This window comes from Nothobranchius furzeri, chromosome 2 (genome assembly GCF_043380555.1).
Source record: "Nothobranchius furzeri strain GRZ-AD chromosome 2, NfurGRZ-RIMD1, whole genome shotgun sequence".
NCBI lineage: Eukaryota > Metazoa > Chordata > Actinopteri > Cyprinodontiformes > Nothobranchiidae > Nothobranchius > Nothobranchius furzeri.
This window is the reverse complement of record NC_091742.1, coordinates 72,459,555-72,479,982: the sequence shown is the minus strand read 5'-3', so window position 1 is coordinate 72,479,982 and position 20,428 is coordinate 72,459,555. Positions and strand designations below refer to the sequence as shown.

At 44.0% G+C, this 20,428-nt stretch overlaps 2 protein-coding genes and 10 non-coding genes across 12 annotated transcripts; 5 read left to right on the top strand and 7 right to left on the bottom strand.

Annotated features, from left to right (window-relative positions):
* Positions 1-740: 740 nt before the first annotated feature.
* LOC107374710 (uncharacterized) lies at positions 741-6,037 on the bottom strand. Its single transcript, XM_070547867.1, has 6 exons — positions 5,480-6,037; positions 5,285-5,389; positions 5,092-5,160; positions 3,865-4,954; positions 2,328-3,469; positions 741-2,234 (listed from the first exon to the last, which is right to left on the bottom strand). Exons 4-6 carry the CDS (start codon positions 4,899-4,901, stop codon positions 1,372-1,374), a joined length of 3,042 nt encoding a protein of 1,013 aa, XP_070403968.1. The 5' UTR covers positions 4,902-4,954; positions 5,092-5,160; positions 5,285-5,389; positions 5,480-6,037; the 3' UTR covers positions 741-1,371.
* Positions 6,027-8,649, bottom strand: LOC139065412 (uncharacterized). Its single transcript, XM_070547909.1, has 4 exons — positions 8,411-8,649; positions 7,637-7,799; positions 6,199-7,083; positions 6,027-6,103 (listed from the first exon to the last, which is right to left on the bottom strand). Exon 3 carries the CDS (start codon positions 7,075-7,077, stop codon positions 6,355-6,357), a length of 723 nt encoding a protein of 240 aa, XP_070404010.1. The 5' UTR covers positions 7,078-7,083; positions 7,637-7,799; positions 8,411-8,649; the 3' UTR covers positions 6,027-6,103; positions 6,199-6,354.
* Positions 8,650-9,500: 851 nt separating this feature from the next.
* Positions 9,501-9,572, bottom strand: trnad-guc (transfer RNA aspartic acid (anticodon GUC)). The gene has a single exon. It is a non-coding gene; the product is annotated as a tRNA-Asp (tRNA).
* Positions 9,573-10,823: 1,251 nt separating this feature from the next.
* On the top strand, positions 10,824-10,894 carry trnag-gcc (transfer RNA glycine (anticodon GCC)). The gene has a single exon. It is a non-coding gene; the product is annotated as a tRNA-Gly (tRNA).
* Positions 10,895-11,700: 806 nt separating this feature from the next.
* Positions 11,701-11,772, bottom strand: trnad-guc (transfer RNA aspartic acid (anticodon GUC)). The gene has a single exon. It is a non-coding gene; the product is annotated as a tRNA-Asp (tRNA).
* A 1,251-nt stretch (positions 11,773-13,023) lies between these two features.
* On the top strand, positions 13,024-13,094 carry trnag-gcc (transfer RNA glycine (anticodon GCC)). Its single transcript has one exon. It is a non-coding gene; the product is annotated as a tRNA-Gly (tRNA).
* Positions 13,095-13,900: 806 nt separating this feature from the next.
* Positions 13,901-13,972, bottom strand: trnad-guc (transfer RNA aspartic acid (anticodon GUC)). The gene has a single exon. It is a non-coding gene; the product is annotated as a tRNA-Asp (tRNA).
* A 1,251-nt stretch (positions 13,973-15,223) lies between these two features.
* trnag-gcc (transfer RNA glycine (anticodon GCC)) lies at positions 15,224-15,294 on the top strand. The gene has a single exon. It is a non-coding gene; the product is annotated as a tRNA-Gly (tRNA).
* An 806-nt stretch (positions 15,295-16,100) lies between these two features.
* Positions 16,101-16,172, bottom strand: trnad-guc (transfer RNA aspartic acid (anticodon GUC)). Its single transcript has one exon. It is a non-coding gene; the product is annotated as a tRNA-Asp (tRNA).
* A 1,251-nt stretch (positions 16,173-17,423) lies between these two features.
* On the top strand, positions 17,424-17,494 carry trnag-gcc (transfer RNA glycine (anticodon GCC)). Its single transcript has one exon. It is a non-coding gene; the product is annotated as a tRNA-Gly (tRNA).
* An 806-nt stretch (positions 17,495-18,300) lies between these two features.
* On the bottom strand, positions 18,301-18,372 carry trnad-auc (transfer RNA aspartic acid (anticodon AUC)). The gene has a single exon. It is a non-coding gene; the product is annotated as a tRNA-Asp (tRNA).
* A 1,253-nt stretch (positions 18,373-19,625) lies between these two features.
* On the top strand, positions 19,626-19,696 carry trnag-gcc (transfer RNA glycine (anticodon GCC)). The gene has a single exon. It is a non-coding gene; the product is annotated as a tRNA-Gly (tRNA).
* The last annotated feature ends 732 nt before the right edge of the window (positions 19,697-20,428 follow it).

Sequence of the window (20,428 nt, the reverse complement as noted above, 5' to 3'; positions counted from 1 at the left end):
TTGGATTGACAACTTTTTTCTGATGGCCTTTGGTTTGAGAACTTTTTTCAAAAAAGATTTTGGTTTGACTTTTTTTTTTTCCTGTGAAGCAGATTTTTCTGATGGCTTTATTCCTGAGACTTTTTTGACTGACATTATGTAGTCAGAAATCTGATGGTTTTTTGATTGAAACCCAGCATGTAACCTACGTCCTAAGTTTAGAAGTGAAGGACAAAGACAAGAAAAAAATTAGCAGTTTAAAAGGCATCCCTTCAAAAATACACCCTCCTACAAACACATCTGTATAGAGAAAAAAAAAATCACGTTTTGCTGCAAACATCAGCAGCATTGGTGGTTCAGTGGTAGAATTCTCGCCTGCCACGCGGGGGCCAACCGTGAATAGCTGTGACAGAGTGACAGCCAATGAAAATGCAGCATTCCTTGCTGGAGGATGCTGATGCTGAGCCACATCTAACCCATCACTTATCTTCCTTCCTGATCTGTTCAAACAGCGTAAAATAAAAGCTGTTGTTCAAATATTGTGATAAATAAGTGAAAGTGTTTTGTAAATGATTTTCAAATCCCATTTCATTAATCATTTTACTAGTAATTATTTTAGTGTAACTCATACCTCTATACTGTATATTAAATACTACCAAGTAAAGTAAAATGTAATCACATATGAACCATCACATTTGTTGTTCTTCTGCTTTAAGCTATTAAACTTTGAATTTGATTTGTTCATATTTATGACAACAGAAAATGTTCTCACAAAAACATTTTATTGCCAAAGCTTTTCAAATGCAGCAGTCAGTGAGTATTTTGTTCCTTTCACAACTGCAAGGTTTGTTTATGTGTTGCTCCAGACAAACTGAGCCAGCAGATGTTGATATGTACAAGTAGCTGCTGTAAGCAACAATTTAAATAACATTTTGCTGCAAGTAATGATAGAACAATTTTTTTTTAATTTAACATGAACCAGATGGTATTTTAACAGAAAAACAATATACATTATATACAAAGAAACAAACTAGTCCCAATGTTCCTGTGACAAACCAAAATAAACAGAAGTACAGATGTTAAACTTACACTTGCAAATTTACATCTGATCAGTAACCTAGAGGATAAAAAAACAATGAAACAATCCTCTGAGGATTTACAACATTTTCTATTTACATAAATACACTAAACCCAAGTTGTTCACTTGTTCTTTTCCTCCACCCATCTTTGTTTTTCCATCTCGTAGAAAGGAGACTTACTGAACTCCTTCCAGCTCATCTCTTTGACCATTCCCTGGCTTTGGTAAAGAGCGAACACCTTGGAGGGACAGTAAATATATTTTCCTGCCACTCCGGGGAATCCTGTGTGGATGTGTGGGCTGTTGGGTCCCTGTTACAGCTCCATGTGACAGAACCTACAGAGACGGCCTGCTGGTGCCGATTCTGTCCTTTGCCTTTTCTTTTCAGTCTTCTCCTGCACTCGCGTCTTGGTTGCATCCAGTTCTCTCTGAAAAAAGTCAGTGGTTGAAAAGTCTTCAAAGGACATTGTAGGGTTAGAGAGTCCTTCAGCAGCATAGCTCTGGTGCACCTTTTGTGAGCAGTAAAAATACCGCACAGGCCCCTGTTGATAGAAAAAGTGGATCGAGGATCCATCAGTTTCATATCGAGACTTTGGCTGTCCACAGGAAAGACACGTCTTTGTCTGTCTTTTCTTTTGCCCTGGCGGGAGCTGCTGCTGCTGCTCCTGCTGCTGCTGTTTGCTCAAAATGCCCTCTACGATTTTTTCCAGAGAGTGTTGAGTCAGAGGTGAGGACAAAGCAGGTGCAGGAGGGTTGAAAGTAGCTGGCTCAATAGTGACCACAGGAACATGGGATGACTCACTCCCCTCTGTTAAAGAGTGCCACAGTTGTTGTGTATCCTTCAGTTTCTCTGGGCTTATGTTCAAAGAAGAACTGGTGTTGAGCAGTTTCACCAGGTGCTTCACGTAGCGGGAGATGTGCAGTCTGGTGGTAGGATGCAGAAGGCTGTTTGGATCAGCAGCAGCTCGATGAACAATGGCTGCGTATTCCTGATCCACAAGCTTCAGCATCTCCTTGTCCCCACGGTGCTTCTGCAGCAGGTCATCAATGGCCTCTTTCATGGGCGGTGTCCAGCGTGTGTGATCCAACACAAAGACCCGCCCACCTGTTTTTATGGGTCCGACGCGGGCGCCACTTGGGTAGGCTCTCAGAGGCAGAGGTGGAGCACACGAAAGATCTGAAACACAATGAAACGGTCATGCTTACTCGGCTGATTGGTGAACTGTCTACAATAAAATGCAAATATGTAGAAAACATTTCAGTGGCTTACCTGGTGTGGCTAGAAATTCCTGGACATCTTCTTTCAGGAGGTCACCAGCAGAGAGTAGAGGGCTGACAGATGGAGCTGAACCCAAGTTGGAGGTTGACGCTGGAGTTGGAACTTGAGCCGAGATGGATGAATGCACAGGAAGCAGGAATGGAGCAGATGATTCACCTCTCTTCTGAGTCCTGTGTTTGTCCCAGTCAAGAGGGACCGGTCGGCAGCCTGGCTCTATGTACTCAAGTCCAAATCTTTCGCCGGTGTCCCTGTCAGAGACTCTGAGAGTGGGATATTTCTCCTGTCCAGTCACTCTCTTGTAAGAGCTGTTTAATTCAGCTATTAAAGCTGGATCAAATACAGCTGGCAGGACAACGTCTGGTCGCTTAAGGTCCACCAGTCGTTGGTAGTTCCATCTTGCCACTCCTGTCATTCCCTGCGCCTGAAACAGTTCAGTGGAGGCATGGGTTCCAGTGATCCACTGGGCTTGGTGGAAATGGTACCCCTCTTGCTGTGATGTACCTCTGACAGGAATCCAGATGTTGACCTTTGCTCCTTCTCCAGGTACATGGTTAAGCTGAAGAGTGCCACCATACCTGTACATGATCCTCTCGGAGATTTCAGGGTCACTGAGGCATCCACGGAGAATATGCACTCGCTGTATGCGCCACGTCTTCAGCATGGAGGGTTTAAACAGAGGGACATCATTTGGATCCTTGGCCAGATGAAGATGGTTGATCACCTTTTCCACTCTGTCCAGGAGCTCTGTGGGCTGTGGTATCTTGGTCCTGCAGTGCTCCCGTATGTGTTGTTTGGTGGGATTGGCTGGCCGGATACCACAGAATTCGTAGGCGTCCCGGAGCTTCTTGAGGTCCTCCTGATCCACCACAGAGAAGGCAGCAGAGAGAAGCTGGCAGAAACTGCTGTAGAGGGGGTGATGCTCAGACGTGCACTCCCGTGAAAAGCGCCTGAGGCAGTGAAACAAGTCCAGTTTTATGGCAATGTTGGGGTTGTAATGGGATCGAGAGGCACTAGTATTAGCCAGGGGTCCAGAGGTAGCAGCATTCACAATGGCAGGGGTTGTCTTCCAAGCATCCCAGAGTAAATGTTCACCAGGGATGGAGTCTGGGATCTTGAAAGAAGCACAGCAATCCCTGATCGGAAGATACACAAAGATGCAGAATAATTAGAATCATTCTTATGTTTTTGACTACTGTGTTTGGTCTCTGAGCACCAGGTTTCCTGGTTCTGTTAGGATGATGTCATCAAACAGCTGGTCATGATCTCGATAAACAATAAACACTTATTCCTAATGTTTTTCCTTTTGCATCACTGTGTATTATAACAGTTTCATGAATTTCTTCCAACATTTTCTAATTTATTAGAAAAGTATTTTTTTTAAATAAAATTAAAGAATTGTGTTTTCGTTAGTCAACCATTTGTTTCTTCTCCTAATCACTAAGGTTGCACATTAAAACAGACATAAAACACACAATCATGATCATTAGCAGGCTAAAAGGTAAAGAAGAGAGAAGATGTCTGCTCTCACCTGTCCACCCAGTGGTAGCCTGCCTTCTCCACTTCAGCTTCAGCGTACCTCCTGGCCACTCCCTCGTACATCGGCTGCAAGGACCTCTCAGCCTCAGACTGAACCATCACCCAGGAAACAATCAACCAGTTTTCGTTCATGATCGCAAAGCTAGACATTGTCCCTGATGCAAGTGTCACTTTGCGTGCAACTTTTCTGGTGTGGTCAGACCTGAAGATTTGTCCAAAAGATCCTTGAAGGAGCCTGGACATGACTGGCTCTTGGCGTCTGTACTCTTCCAGCAGACAGTCAGTGAGGTAGAAGCTGGAAACAGAAATTCCACACCACCCACTGGCATCTTCATATGAGCCAAAAGGACGTGGTGCATTGTCCTTTCTCACAAACTGCCCAATGGTCTTCTGTCCATGAACCCCTGCCTCAGCATCCCAAACGCTCTCGATTGCCTGCAGGTATGCCAGGTGAGCTCGCTCATATTTGAGATGCATGAGTTCATTCACCTGGTTTGCCATGTCTGATGGTGATTTGCCCGTGCGCCTCAGCTCATCCATTACAGACTTGCAGATGGCCTTCTTATATGTCAGGAATGCAGGCAGAATGTTTGTGAAGTGGCTGGGCAGCTTTTGCAGCCACCGGGGACTGTCTGCAAACCAGTTTCTCCGACAGGACTTGCAACAAAGTCTGGAGGAAAAGATGTAATACTGTCCACCGGTGCCAACAATCACCCGAGGCCTACCCACGCCAGCAGAGACCACATGAGGATGATGACACCCATGAAGACAGGGCAGGATGTAATTGTTCCTCAGTCTGATCATGATGTTACTTTCAGGCTTCCAGATGAAAAACGGGTGCAGCTGAAAGAAGTTGGGTGATGGGAGGTCGGCCACTGTGTCGATCAGCTCCGGTTGTGGAGGAAGACGCCAGAGGGAAACTGCGTTCCCCACGATGCGAACGGGACGAGAGCCAGGCCACAGTCCGAGATCCTGTAGTTCTGTCCTCATCCACAGTTTCTGGTGCTGAGAACAGCTCCAGCTGTTCATATCGAGGTCCCGGTCAGGCAAGAGCGAAGGAGCAGGTGGCTGGGCTGAGGAAACTGATATTCAAAAAGACAGATGATTTTAGAGTCCTTTCAGTCAAAACAAATGTTAAAGAATGTGTGGAACAAATGATAAAGCTAAAGTTAAGTAAACAAGTCAAAAAAGAAGCTGTCTAGATGATTTCCACTCTCACCCTTTTCACCTCTGTCTTCAAAATCCAGCACTCTCTGTGCAGAGGAGCCAGCAGATCTTGTGTTTGAATCTGAAAAATTGAGCCATCTTTCTGTTATTGTTTCAGGAATAATGGATCAGATCAAATCATTTGACGTAGTTGTGTAATTATCAGCAATAAACAGATGTTTAGTTCAATATTAGTGGAGATCTACCGTTAGATGACTCCAGGCTCTTTGTGAAGCTCGATGTTTCCTTTGCCAGGAAGGCGAGCTCTGGTGGCAGGGCCGCAGGTGTCTTCCCTTGTTTACTGGTTGGGACTGGTCCCAGAACAAGGTAAAGAAAAAAAAGTCTTCATGTAGCCTTGATTAAAATAAAACAGTTGAGAAACAGAGCTTGAATCTTCTCACCATCAACTGCTGAGGTTTCCAGTTGCTCTGATGCATCAGGAGGAGGTCTGGACAGCGTTGCAGACGGGACTAAAACAGAAAAGGCAGCAGTTATTCCAGCAGTTACAGAGTGTGCAGGTGTTGGTTGGTGTTAGTAGGAACTCAATCACACACAGTTACTTTTCCTGCTTACCACAGCTTTACACATAATACTGGAAAGGTCAGAAACAACCTCTTACTAATCAACCTAAGCAGGAGGAGTAACAGCACCCAGTGCACAAGCATGCATTCAACTTATAGTGCAAACCCCCACTTCAATGTTTTTAGTGTACAAGACATGCAAAAAAATAAAAATAACATACTCACTGTGTCTGGAATCACATCTTCTCAGCAGGAATCAATTCATAGTCCTGAGGACTTTTAGTGTAACAGTAGGAAGAGACACATGGAACAGGAACCTGGCCAGAACGTGGCCATAACAAAAAGCAAAGGCAGAACACAGAAGGTCATGGCTCAGTTTAGGATGGCAATTCTTCATGCAAGAGAATAGCTCTCCAGTCCTGAAACCTCTCATTTAAAAACCTGGTTTTGCTCGTGGAAGTAGTCTTGACACATCCTCTTCTCTTTTTGCTGCAGCTACAGCAACTGGTTACACACACAAAAGCAAACATCTAGAAATGAGATACACATCTGCAAGAGAGGCTCAAGAATTAACTGACTGTATTAACAGTGTTACTGACTGCTCGTGCTCAGCAGGTCAGAGGGTGAGATGTTCAACATGGCGCTCTCCAACTCTTTGTCCTCGTCCATAACTGTAGTGTGGACAAAGATTACAGCACACAGAATGACAAATATGATATCAGTTCAGGATAAATGTTAAACATTACATGTTTCTGTCATTTCAAAAATGAACATGAATCAAGTTTCTTACCCAGAGGTTCAGGTGGCACACTTGTATCCTGTTCAGTGGGTGTAGAAGCTGAGGCAGATTGATGTCTGCCCTGCAGGTACTGCTGCAGCTTCTTCATGCGTGTCCCGGGGAGGCAACTCTTTTTCAAGATGAAGTCCGCATACCCATCAGCTCTACTGTCCCAGATTTCCTTCCATGTGCTTTTGGCCCGGGAGCCAAAGCCAACCTGCTGCTCATCTTCAGAAGAGGCTTTGACAACACCTGCCTCGTAGCCGAGGACAGACTTGATCTCTGCAAAACTAAGAGCAAACTTAACACATGTCTGCAGGCTGACCTTGCTGTGATCCTCAGCCGAGCTACAGAGACCCAAATCCTCCTCCTTCTGGCGGTTCTTAATGAGGTACAGAGTGTATCCCACATCATTTTCTAAAAGCCACCTGAAAGACTTTCCTTTATATTTTCCAAATTGAAGGATGTAGTCTCCCAGCAGCTCTGTAATGTCGGTGGTATCCCCTCCTCTCCTACGAACTGTGGCCAAAGCATTTTGCCGTACCAGGTCCTCCTTCATGGACGCAGACCTGTCCTGCAAACTGGGGTCATCCTTGATGCGCTTGGCTTCAGGAGAGGGCGCCTGCAGGAGATATCCAAGGGGCCCCTTACGGAAAACCACGCTCAGCTTTCCTGGATAAAATACCATTTTCCTCTGCATCTTTGCCTGGTAAAGTTCAAGGACATTTTTGATTTAATTATTAGACACAACATTATAAAATATTTTAAGATTTGCTTGCATAGTTTTGATAATCATGTCTTTGTTCTGGAGCTGATTAACTTCAATAACAATTCTATCAAATAATGAACCCACTAAAACTGTGTGTGTGTGTGTGTGTGTGTGTGTGTGTGTGTGTGTGTGTGTGTGTGTGTGTGTGTGTGTGTGTGTGTGTGTGTGTGTGTGCGTGTGCATCTTCTGTTCTCATTACAACATTCTAAAGATACAACTGCAAACAAGATGAAGAGAGGCTGGGTTATATTTATTACTGTCATCAAACCTCACTCGACTATCTGCCTTTATTAAACCCATATCTTTATTTATTGGTTTGATTAACAAACTAGACAAACTATTCCTTAGTAGTAAAGCTCATTTGATCCTCTTATCTTTGTAACACAACACCAGTTATGTGACTCGCTGTCTGTATTATAGAATCAAATAGAAAACAATAGCACTTTGAGGAGGTTTAAATAAAGTTTCTTAAAGAATTGTTGCTTCTCACCTGAGGAACTCTGTCAGCACAACCTGGAATAGCTGGTAGTGGGTTGTTTCTGATGAACAAGCTGTAATCACATGTAAATCACCCTAAGAAGTCGATGATCTCACTGGGGACGGTGCCTCACTGTATTCCTGGCTCCACCTCCTCACACACTGAAGATCAGAGACTGTAGAAAGAGAAAAGAAGGTGAAGATACAGGCAGCCTTTGAAGGTCATAGACACAGGGGTTAATGCACCAGGCTGTGGTGTGAGTGACTCAGAGGGATGCAAAATCACTGCTGAATGTTCAAGAAATAGCTTGTATTTTATTATTTCTTTCAGTGACACAGAGCAGTCAGGCACAAATTAAAGTCCAAAAAATAAGTATACTTATTCAGCCATCAAACATTCATTTTTTGAATTGTAAGTACTGAGTTGGGCCAGGAAAGCTGATACCTATATTAATGTTATTTTTTTGTTTAGTTTTTATTTATTAATTTTTTTACTTGTATTTATTTTACAGAGTTTACAAGACAAAAAAGCATTACTTGAAAAAACCACTGCTGTGTTGTTTACAAATAACAAAATAATACCGAAGTTAATATAAAACCATAATTATCTTCTATATTTTTGCAATTTTTTCATTAGTTTTAACCGTAGAACTATGATCCTGAAGTGTTTACTTTTGAATTTAGCGTTTAGCGTGTATAGCGTTGCTACTCGTATCCTAGCAACGCAGTACGTTCGGAAACAACACCTCCAATCCTTGTAATCTGCATTCATATCAACAAAACTTACCTTATAACAGTCTAACCGAAGATTAAAGAATACTTTTAATCCGCTCCGCTGCTAATCAGTCCTGTCTCTACCGAAGTGGTTAGCAAGTGAACTACCGTTTCAGGCAGCTTCCTAGAAGAGAGAAGAGCGCAACAGCGCCACAATGCGTAGTGGTCAAAAATATATTACATCCGTAGTGGTTTAGGACTACCATTGGGAATGAATGAGATTTGGTTTAGGGGCGTTTAGCTAAACAATTCTCGGTCCCAGCGCGGGAGGCCCGGGTTCGATTCCCGGCCAATGCAACCTCTGTTGGATAGAATTCCAAGGCCTGTCCAATGCATCGATCAAAGTTAGTAGTCATCTATATTCCAAGTCTCTCATGTGACAGGCAGTGATTCGCTCACCAATACGAATATCGACGTCTTACTCTTCATGCGCCTATTCCTCAACTGGCCTTTTGAAACATCTATGCCAACAGATGGCATTGCATGATGTGCAACAATTGTCGTCAGACAGCATTTATTGGTTACCCTTGGAGCTGTGGCAATGAGTAAAGATGGTTTGAACATCCTAAAGGTTTCCACCACAGAAATGCTGAGAAAAACGACATATTAGGAAGAAACCCTGTGTTCCAATGGCTGTCCTAAATGACAGCTAAAAAACATATCAAATGATCAATCACTGCAGTTCAACGAATAAGTGTAAATGAAGACACGGTGGTGCAGTTGATATGGAAAGCAAGCTAAAAAATGTTGATTTATGCATTCAGGTTCAACTTACAAAACGACTTACAGTTAAATTGAGTTCCAACAAGATGCCGTATCAAAATACAAAAAGCTTCCATTACAAACATGTAGAGACCTCAGGGGCAATGAGAAAAACAAGTAGAAATAACTATTGTGAAAAGAAAATGAAGGCTGCACATTTTACTGTGCCATGCGTGATACGTGCAGGCCATAAAGGTTAGCGTGTCCTGTTTGGTAGACCAGTGGTAGCATTCAACAGCTGCCACGCAAGAGACCTGGGGTTAAATACCAGCAGTTGAAGTGATGGTCAAGTGCAAAATTGGCCATTTTGTTCAATGCATCAAGCTAAAGTTAACTGCAGTCTCCCCGTCGGGGAATCGAACCCCGGTCTCCCGCGTGACAGGCGGGGATACTGTCCACTATACTAACGAGGAACTCACATTCTGTATTAGCGAACTACTCACCCGCTATATAAATGTCATTGGCTGGCTTTGCATGATTGGCAATTTGCATGGTCCAAAAAGTGTTATTTGTACAACTTGTGACTTTTATTGATAGGTAAATCTGATTGTCAAACAGAGTTACCGCACCCTAAATGTTTGCAGGAATTCCTTTCTGCCTGAGGGCTTCCTTTCTGCTTGAGGTACTTATTTACATTAAAATGTTTGCAGCAACTCCTTTATGCTTTAGGCACTTTTGTTCTATTATATGGAGGCCAAACCGGCCAGACCGGGAGTCTCTTCTGCAGGAACACCGTCTTGCCCTGGCCAAGAGACTCGTTGATCTATTATCTGAAGAATCCCTTTTGTCTTCTGTGGATTCCTGAGGCCAAGGGGGTTTTTGAGGAATTTATGGGTGTGTGTGTGTTCTTGCAAATAAATTCACTCCAGAGTTTCGACTCGGGGTGAGAGGAAACTGGTTTTCGACTGGTGTGGATTGATTCTTCTCACCCTTTGCAAAGTATCTCACACTTTGCAAAGTATGTGTTCGTTGTCTGTTTAAGGTTGTTTACAATGTACCAAATTATCAATCTAATCCCTCTGTGTGTGCTCTGAGTTTTCTTTGAGGTAATACAGGACAAATAAAAATTACCCAACGTTTTTGGTGCTGAAACCCGGGAAAGCAGATCCCTTCAGTGGGAGTTCGCCTTCGGAGAGCCGCATGGCGCCACTTCCTCATCAAAGTCCGGGGGGCTGAGAATTGCCCCATCGGCCGGCTGTTTATCTCCGCAGACGAACTTCCATTAACAGGCTCTCGCGCACAGACTCAGGGCGAGTCTGCCACTCAGGGAGAGAGTGAGTACCTAAATTAAATTGCACCCTTTAATTTTTTTATAACCAGTTGACAGTGTGGTTTTACGCTGGTGGTGATTTTGCCATCCACGCACGAAAGACGTTTCGGGCCCCGGTTAAGGGCTGGACTGATAGCCGCCGGACCTTGTCCTGGACTCCCATGCATGGTCCAAAAAGTGTAATTTGTACAACTTGTGATGTTTACAATGGGTAAACCTTCTTTGAAGGTCCTCATGTTTGTCACCACAGAAATGCTGAGCAAATTAACAGGCAGAAAATGTAACAATCGTGATACCCAAAGGCTAGAAGTCCAGTACCGAAAAGAAAAAAAAAAGCCTGCTCGTGTTACTGTCCTGTGCACCAAGAGTACTGGCGTTGCTAATGCGCTTGTGTGCATTGGTGGTCCAGTGGTAGGATTCTCGCCTGCCACGCGGGAGGCCCGGGTTCGATTCCCGGCCAATGCAACCTCTGTTGGATAGAATTCCAAGGCCTGTCCAATGCATCGATCAAAGTTAGTAGTCATCTATACTCCAAGTCTCTCATGTGACAGGCAGTGATTCGCTCACCAATACGAATATCGACGTCTTACTCTTCATGCGCCTATTCCTCAACTGGCCTTTTGAAACATCTATGCCAACAGATGGCATTGCATGATGTGCAACAATTGTCGTCAGACAGCATTTATTGGTTACCCTTGGAGCTGTGGCAATGAGTAAAGATGGTTTGAACATCCTAAAGGTTTCCACCACAGAAATGCTGAGAAAAACGACATATTAGGAAGAAACCCTGTGTTCCAATGGCTGTCCTAAATGACAGCTAAAAAACATATCAAATGATCAATCACTGCAGTTCAACGAATAAGTGTAAATGAAGACACGGTGGTGCAGTTGATATGGAAAGCAAGCTAAAAAATGTTGATTTATGCATTCAGGTTCAACTTACAAAACGACTTACAGTTAAATTGAGTTCCAACAAGATGCCGTATCAAAATACAAAAAGCTTCCATTACAAACATGTAGAGACCTCAGGGGCAATGAGAAAAACAAGTAGAAATAACTATTGTGAAAAGAAAATGAAGGCTGCACATTTTACTGTGCCATGCGTGATACGTGCAGGCCATAAAGGTTAGCGTGTCCTGTTTGGTAGACCAGTGGTAGCATTCAACAGCTGCCACGCAAGAGACCTGGGGTTAAATACCAGCAGTTGAAGTGATGGTCAAGTGCAAAATTGGCCATTTTGTTCAATGCATCAAGCTAAAGTTAACTGCAGTCTCCCCGTCGGGGAATCGAACCCCGGTCTCCCGCGTGACAGGCGGGGATACTGTCCACTATACTAACGAGGAACTCACATTCTGTATTAGCGAACTACTCACCCGCTATATAAATGTCATTGGCTGGCTTTGCATGATTGGCAATGTGCATGGTCCAAAAAGTGTTATTTGTACAACTTGTGACTTTTATTGATAGGTAAATCTGATTGTCAAACAGAGTTACCTCACCCTAAATGTTTGCAGGAATTCCTTTCTGCCTGAGGGCTTCCTTTCTGCTTGAGGTACTTATTTACATTAAAATGTTTGCAGCAACTCCTTTATGCTTTAGGCACTTTTGTTCTATTATATGGAGGCCAAACCGGCCAGACCGGGAGTCTCTTCTGCAGGAACACCGTCTTGCCCTGGCCAAGAGACTCGTTGATCTATTATCTGAAGAATCCCTTTTGTCTTCTGTGGATTCCTGAGGCCAAGGGGGTTTTTGAGGAATTTATGGGTGTGTGTGTGTTCTTGCAAATAAATTCACTCCAGAGTTTCGACTCGGGGTGAGAGGAAACTGGTTTTCGACTGGTGTGGATTGATTCTTCTCACCCTTTGCAAAGTATCTCACACTTTGCAAAGTATGTGTTCGTTGTCTGTTTAAGGTTGTTTACAATGTACCAAATTATCAATCTAATCCCTCTGTGTGTGCTCTGAGTTTTCTTTGAGGTAATACAGGACAAATAAAAATTACCCAACGTTTTTGGTGCTGAAACCCGGGAAAGCAGATCCCTTCAGTGGGAGTTCGCCTTCGGAGAGCCGCATGGCGCCACTTCCTCATCAAAGTCCGGGGGGCTGAGAATTGCCCCATCGGCCGGCTGTTTATCTCCGCAGACGAACTTCCATTAACAGGCTCTCGCGCACAGACTCAGGGCGAGTCTGCCACTCAGGGAGAGAGTGAGTACCTAAATTAAATTGCACCCTTTAATTTTTTAATAACCAGTTGACAGTGTGGTTTTACGCTGGTGGTGATTTTGCCATCCACGCACGAAAGACGTTTCGGGCCCCGGTTAAGGGCTGGACTGATAGCCGCCGGACCTTGTCCTGGACTCCCATGCATGGTCCAAAAAGTGTAATTTGTACAACTTGTGATGTTTACAATGGGTAAACCTTCTTTGAAGGTCCTCATGTTTGTCACCACAGAAATGCTGAGCAAATTAACAGGCAGAAAATGTAACAATCGTGATACCCAAAGGCTAGAAGTCCAGTACCGAAAAGAAAAAAAAAAGCCTGCTCGTGTTACTGTCCTGTGCACCAAGAGTACTGGCGTTGCTAATGCGCTTGTGTGCATTGGTGGTCCAGTGGTAGGATTCTCGCCTGCCACGCGGGAGGCCCGGGTTCGATTCCCGGCCAATGCAACCTCTGTTGGATAGAATTCCAAGGCCTGTCCAATGCATCGATCAAAGTTAGTAGTCATCTATACTCCAAGTCTCTCATGTGACAGGCAGTGATTCGCTCACCAATACGAATATCGACGTCTTACTCTTCATGCGCCTATTCCTCAACTGGCCTTTTGAAACATCTATGCCAACAGATGGCATTGCATGATGTGCAACAATTGTCGTCAGACAGCATTTATTGGTTACCCTTGGAGCTGTGGCAATGAGTAAAGATGGTTTGAACATCCTAAAGGTTTCCACCACAGAAATGCTGAGAAAAACGACATATTAGGAAGAAACCCTGTGTTCCAATGGCTGTCCTAAATGACAGCTAAAAAACATATCAAATGATCAATCACTGCAGTTCAACGAATAAGTGTAAATGAAGACACGGTGGTGCAGTTGATATGGAAAGCAAGCTAAAAAATGTTGATTTATGCATTCAGGTTCAACTTACAAAACGACTTACAGTTAAATTGAGTTCCAACAAGATGCCGTATCAAAATACAAAAAGCTTCCATTACAAACATGTAGAGACCTCAGGGGCAATGAGAAAAACAAGTAGAAATAACTATTGTGAAAAGAAAATGAAGGCTGCACATTTTACTGTGCCATGCGTGATACGTGCAGGCCATAAAGGTTAGCGTGTCCTGTTTGGTAGACCAGTGGTAGCATTCAACAGCTGCCACGCAAGAGACCTGGGGTTAAATACCAGCAGTTGAAGTGATGGTCAAGTGCAAAATTGGCCATTTTGTTCAATGCATCAAGCTAAAGTTAACTGCAGTCTCCCCGTCGGGGAATCGAACCCCGGTCTCCCGCGTGACAGGCGGGGATACTGTCCACTATACTAACGAGGAACTCACATTCTGTATTAGCGAACTACTCACCCGCTATATAAATGTCATTGGCTGGCTTTGCATGATTGGCAATGTGCATGGTCCAAAAAGTGTTATTTGTACAACTTGTGACTTTTATTGATAGGTAAATCTGATTGTCAAACAGAGTTACCTCACCCTAAATGTTTGCAGGAATTCCTTTCTGCCTGAGGGCTTCCTTTCTGCTTGAGGTACTTATTTACATTAAAATGTTTGCAGCAACTCCTTTATGCTTTAGGCACTTTTGTTCTATTATATGGAGGCCAAACCGGCCAGACCGGGAGTCTCTTCTGCAGGAACACCGTCTTGCCCTGGCCAAGAGACTCGTTGATCTATTATCTGAAGAATCCCTTTTGTCTTCTGTGGATTCCTGAGGCCAAGGGGGTTTTTGAGGAATTTATGGGTGTGTGTGTGTTCTTGCAAATAAATTCACTCCAGAGTTTCGACTCGGGGTGAGAGGAAACTGGTTTTCGACTGGTGTGGATTGATTCTTCTCACCCTTTGCAAAGTATCTCACACTTTGCAAAGTATGTGTTCGTTGTCTGTTTAAGGTTGTTTACAATGTACCAAATTATCAATCTAATCCCTCTGTGTGTGCTCTGAGTTTTCTTTGAGGTAATACAGGACAAATAAAAATTACCCAACGTTTTTGGTGCTGAAACCCGGGAAAGCAGATCCCTTCAGTGGGAGTTCGCCTTCGGAGAGCCGCATGGCGCCACTTCCTCATCAAAGTCCGGGGGGCTGAGAATTGCCCCATCGGCCGGCTGTTTATCTCCGCAGACGAACTTCCATTAACAGGCTCTCGCGCACAGACTCAGGGCGAGTCTGCCACTCAGGGAGAGAGTGAGTACCTAAATTAAATTGCACCCTTTAATTTTTTAATAACCAGTTGACAGTGTGGTTTTACGCTGGTGGTGATTTTGCCATCCACGCACGAAAGACGTTTCGGGCCCCGGTTAAGGGCTGGACTGATAGCCGCCGGACCTTGTCCTGGACTCCCATGCATGGTCCAAAAAGTGTAATTTGTACAACTTGTGATGTTTACAATGGGTAAACCTTCTTTGAAGGTCCTCATGTTTGTCACCACAGAAATGCTGAGCAAATTAACAGGCAGAAAATGTAACAATCGTGATACCCAAAGGCTAGAAGTCCAGTACCGAAAAGAAAAAAAAAAGCCTGCTCGTGTTACTGTCCTGTGCACCAAGAGTACTGGCGTTGCTAATGCGCTTGTGTGCATTGGTGGTCCAGTGGTAGGATTCTCGCCTGCCACGCGGGAGGCCCGGGTTCGATTCCCGGCCAATGCAACCTCTGTTGGATAGAATTCCAAGGCCTGTCCAATGCATCGATCAAAGTTAGTAGTCATCTATATTCCAAGTCTCTCATGTGACAGGCAGTGATTCGCTCACCAATACGAATATCGACGTCTTACTCTTCATGCGCCTATTCCTCAACTGGCCTTTTGAAACATCTATGCCAACAGATGGCATTGCATGATGTGCAACAATTGTCGTCAGACAGCATTTATTGGTTACCCTTGGAGCTGTGGCAATGAGTAAAGATGGTTTGAACATCCTAAAGGTTTCCACCACAGAAATGCTGAGAAAAACGACATATTAGGAAGAAACCCTGTGTTCCAATGGCTGTCCTAAATGACAGCTAAAAAACATATCAAATGATCAATCACTGCAGTTCAACGAATAAGTGTAAATGAAGACACGGTGGTGCAGTTGATATGGAAAGCAAGCTAAAAAATGTTGATTTATGCATTCAGGTTCAACTTACAAAATTTCTAACAGTTAAATTGAGTTCCAACAAGATGCCGTATCAAAATACAAAAAGCTTCCATTACAAACATGTAGAGACCTCAGGGGCAATGAGAAAAACAAGTAGAAATAACTATTGTGAAAAGAAAATGAAGGCTGCACATTTTACTGTGCCATGCGTGATACGTGCAGGCCATAAAGGTTAGCGTGTCCTGTTTGGTAGACCAGTGGTAGCATTCAACAGCTGCCACGCAAGAGACCTGGGGTTAAATACCAGCAGTTGAAGTGATGGTCAAGTGCAAAATTGGCCATTTTGTTCAATGCATCAAGCTAAAGTTAACTGCAGTCTCCCCGTCGGGGAATCGAACCCCGGTCTCCCGCGTGACAGGCGGAGATACTGTCCACTATACTAACGAGGAACTCACATTCTGTATTAGCGAACTACTCACCCGCTATATAAATGTCATTGGCTGGCTTTGCATGATTGGCAATGTTTATGGTCCAAAAAGTGTTATTTGTACAACTTGTGACTTTTATTGATAGGTAAATCTGATTGTCAAACAGAGTTACCGCACCCTAAATGTTTGCAGGAATTCCTTTCTGCCTGAGGGCTTCCTTTCTGCTTGAGGTACTTATTTACATTAAAATGTTTGCAGCAACTCCTTTATGCTTTAGGCACTTTTGTTCTATTATATGGAGGCCAAACTGGCCAGACCGGGAGTCTCTTCTGCAGGAACACCGTCTTGCCCTGGCCAAGAGACTCGTTGATCTATTATCTGAAGAATCCCTTTTGTCTTCTGTGGATTCCTGAGGCCAAGGGGGTTTTTGAGGAATTTATGGGTGTGTGTGTGTTCTTGCAAATAAATTCACTCCAGAGTTTCGACTCGGGGTGAGAGGAAACTGGTTTTCGACTGGTGTGGATTGATTCTTCTCACCCTTTGCAAAGTATCTCACACTTTGCAAAGTATGTGTTCGTTGTCTGTTTAAGGTTGTTTACAATGTACCAAATTATCAATCTAATCCCTCTGTGTGTGCTCTGAGTTTTCTTTGAGGTAATACAGGACAAATAAAAATTACCCAACGTTTTTGGTGCTGAAACCCGGGAAAGCAGATCCCTTCAGTGGGAGTTCGCCTTCGGAGAGCCGCATGGCGCCACTTCCTCATCAAAGTCCGGGGGGCTGAGAATTGCCCCATCGGCCGGCTGTTTATCTCCGCAGACGAACTTCCATTAACAGGCTCTCGCGCACAGACTCAGGGCGAGTCTGCCACTCAGGGAGAGAGTGAGTACCTAAATTAAATTGCACCCTTTAATTTTTTTATAACCAGTTGACAGTGTGGTTTTACGCTGGTGGTGATTTTGCCATCCACGCACGAAAGACGTTTCGGGCCCCGGTTAAGGGCTGGACTGATAGCCGCCGGACCTTGTCCTGGACTCCCATGCATGGTCCAAAAAGTGTAATTTGTACAACTTGTGATGTTTACAATGGGTAAACCTTCTTTGAAGGTCCTCATGTTTGTCACCACAGAAATGCTGAGCAAATTAACAGGCAGAAAATGTAACAATCGTGATACCCAAAGGCTAGAAGTCCAGTACCGAAAAGAAAAAAAAAAGCCTGCTCGTGTTACTGTCCTGTGCACCAAGAGTACTGGCGTTGCTAATGCGCTTGTGTGCATTGGTGGTCCAGTGGTAGGATTCTCGCCTGCCACGCGGGAGGCCCGGGTTCGATTCCCGGCCAATGCAACCTCTGTTGGATAGAATTCCAAGGCCTGTCCAATGCATCGATCAAAGTTAGTAGTCATCTATACTCCAAGTCTCTCATGTGACAGGCAGTGATTCGCTCACCAATACGAATATCGACGTCTTACTCTTCATGCGCCTATTCCTCAACTGGCCTTTTGAAACATCTATGCCAACAGATGGCATTGCATGATGTGCAACAATTGTCGTCAGACAGCATTTATTGGTTACCCTTGGAGCTGTGGCAATGAGTAAAGATGGTTTGAACATCCTAAAGGTTTCCACCACAGAAATGCTGAGAAAAACGACATATTAGGAAGAAACCCTGTGTTCCAATGGCTTTCCTAAATGACAGCTAAAAAACATATCAAATGATCAATCACTGCAGTTCAACGAATAAGTGTAAATGAAGACACGGTGGTGCAGTTGATATGGAAAGCAAGCTAAAAAATGTTGATTTATGCATTCAGGTTCAACTTACAAAACGACTTACAGTTAAATTGAGTTCCAACAAGATGCCGTATCAAAATACAAAAAGCTTCCATTACAAACATGTAGAGACCTCAGGGGCAATGAGAAAAACAAGTAGAAATAACTATTGTGAAAAGAAAATGAAGGCTGCACATTTTACTGTGCCATGCGTGATACGTGCAGGCCATAAAGGTTAGCGTGTCCTGGTTGATAGGCCAGTGGTAGCATTCAACAGCTGCCACGCAAGAGACCTGGGGTTAAATACCAGCAGTTGAAGTGATGGTCAAGTGCAAAATTGGCCATTTTGTTCAATGCATCAAGCTAAAGTTAACTGCAGTCTCCCCGTCGGGGAATCGAACCCCGGTCTCCCGCGTGATAGGCGGGGATACTGTCCATTATACTAACGAGGAACTCACATTCTCTATTAGCGAACTACTCACCCGCTATATAAATGTCACTGGCTGGCTTTGCATGACTGGCAATGTGCATGGTCCAAAAAGTGTTATTTGTACAACTTGTGACTTTTATTGATAGGTAAATCTGATTGTCAAACAGAGTTACCTCACCCTAAATGTTTGCAGGAATTCCTTTCTGCCTGAGGGCTTCCTTTCTGCTTGAGGTACTTATTTACATTAAAATGTTTGCAGCAACTCCTTTATGCTTTAGGCACTTTTGTTCTATTATATGGAGGCCAAACCGGCCAGACCGGGAGTCTCTTCTGCAGGAACACCGTCTTGCCCTGGCCAAGAGACTCGTTGATCTATTATCTGAAGAATCCCTTTTGTCTTCTGTGGATTCCTGAGGCCAAGGGGGTTTTTGAGGAATTTATGGGTGTGTGTGTGTTCTTGCAAATAAATTCACTCCAGAGTTTCGACTCGGGGTGAGAGGAAACTGGTTTTCGACTGGTGTGGATTGATTCTTCTCACCCTTTGCAAAGTATCTCACACTTTGCAAAGTATGTGTTTGTTGTCTGTTTAAGGTTGTTTACAATGTACCAAATTATCAATCTAATCCCTCTGTGTGTGCTCTGAGTTTTCTTTGAGGTAATACAGGACAAATAAAAATTACCCAACGTTTTTGGTGCTGAAACCCGGGAAAGCAGATCCCTTCAGTGGGAGTTCGCCTTCGGAGAGCCGCATGGCGCCACTTCCTCATCAATGTCCGGGGGGCTGAGAATTGCCCCATCGGCCGGCTGTTTATCTCCGCAGACGAACTTCCATTAAAAGGCTCTCGAGCACAGACTCAGGGCGAGTCTGCCACTCAGGGAGAGAGTGAGTACCTAAATTAAATTGCACCCTTTAACTTTTTAATAACCAGTTGACAGTGTGGTTTTACGCTGGTGGTGATTTTGCCATCCACGCACGAAAGACGTTTCGGGCCTCGGTTAAGGGCTGGACTGATAGCCGCAGGACCTTGTCCTGGACTCCCATGCATGTTCCAAAAAGTGTTATTTGTACAACTTGTAATGTTTACAATGGGTAAACCTTCTTTGAAGGTCCTCAAGTTTGTCACCACAGAAATGCTGAGCAAATTAACAGGCAGAAAATGTAACAATCGTGATACCCAAAGGCTAGAAGTCCAGTACCGAAAAGAAAAAAAAAAAAGCATGCACGTGTTACCGTCCTGTGCACCAAGAGTACTGGCGTTGCTAATGCGCTTGTGTGCATTGGTGGTCCAGTGGTAGGATTCTCGCCTGCCACGCGGGAGGCCCGGGTTCGATTCCCGGCCAATGCAACCTCTGTTGGATAGAATTCCAAGGCCTGTCCAATGCATCGATCAAAGTTAGTAGTCATCTATATTCCAAGTCTCTCATGTGACAGGCAGTGATTCGCTCACCAATACGAATATCGACGTCTTACTCTTCATGCGCCTATTCCTCAACTGGCCTTTTGAAACATCTATGCCAACAGATGGCATTGCATGATGTGCAACAATTGTCGTCAGACAGCATTTATTGGTTACCCTTGGAGCTGTGGCAATGAGTAAAGATGGTTTGAACATCCTAAAGGTTTCCACCACAGAAATGCTGAGAAAAACGACATATTAGGAAGAAACCCTGTGTTCCAATGGCTGTCCTAAATGACAGCTAAAAAACATATCAAATGATCAATCACTGCAGTTCAACGAATAAGTGTAAATGAAGACATGGTGGTGCAGTTGATATGGAAAGCAAGCTAAAAAATGTTGATTTATGCATTCAGGTTCAACTTACAAAACGACTTACAGTTAAATTGAGTTCCAACAAGATGCCGTATCAAAATACAAAAAGCTTCCATTACAAACATGTAGAGACCTCAGGGGCAATGAGAAAAACAAGTAGAAATAACTATTGTGAAAAGAAAATGAAGGCTGCACATTTTACTGTGCCATGCGTGATACGTGCAGGCCATAAAGGTTAGCGTGTCCTGTTTGGTAGACCAGTGGTAGCATTCAACAGCTGCCACGCAAGAGACCTGGGGTTAAATA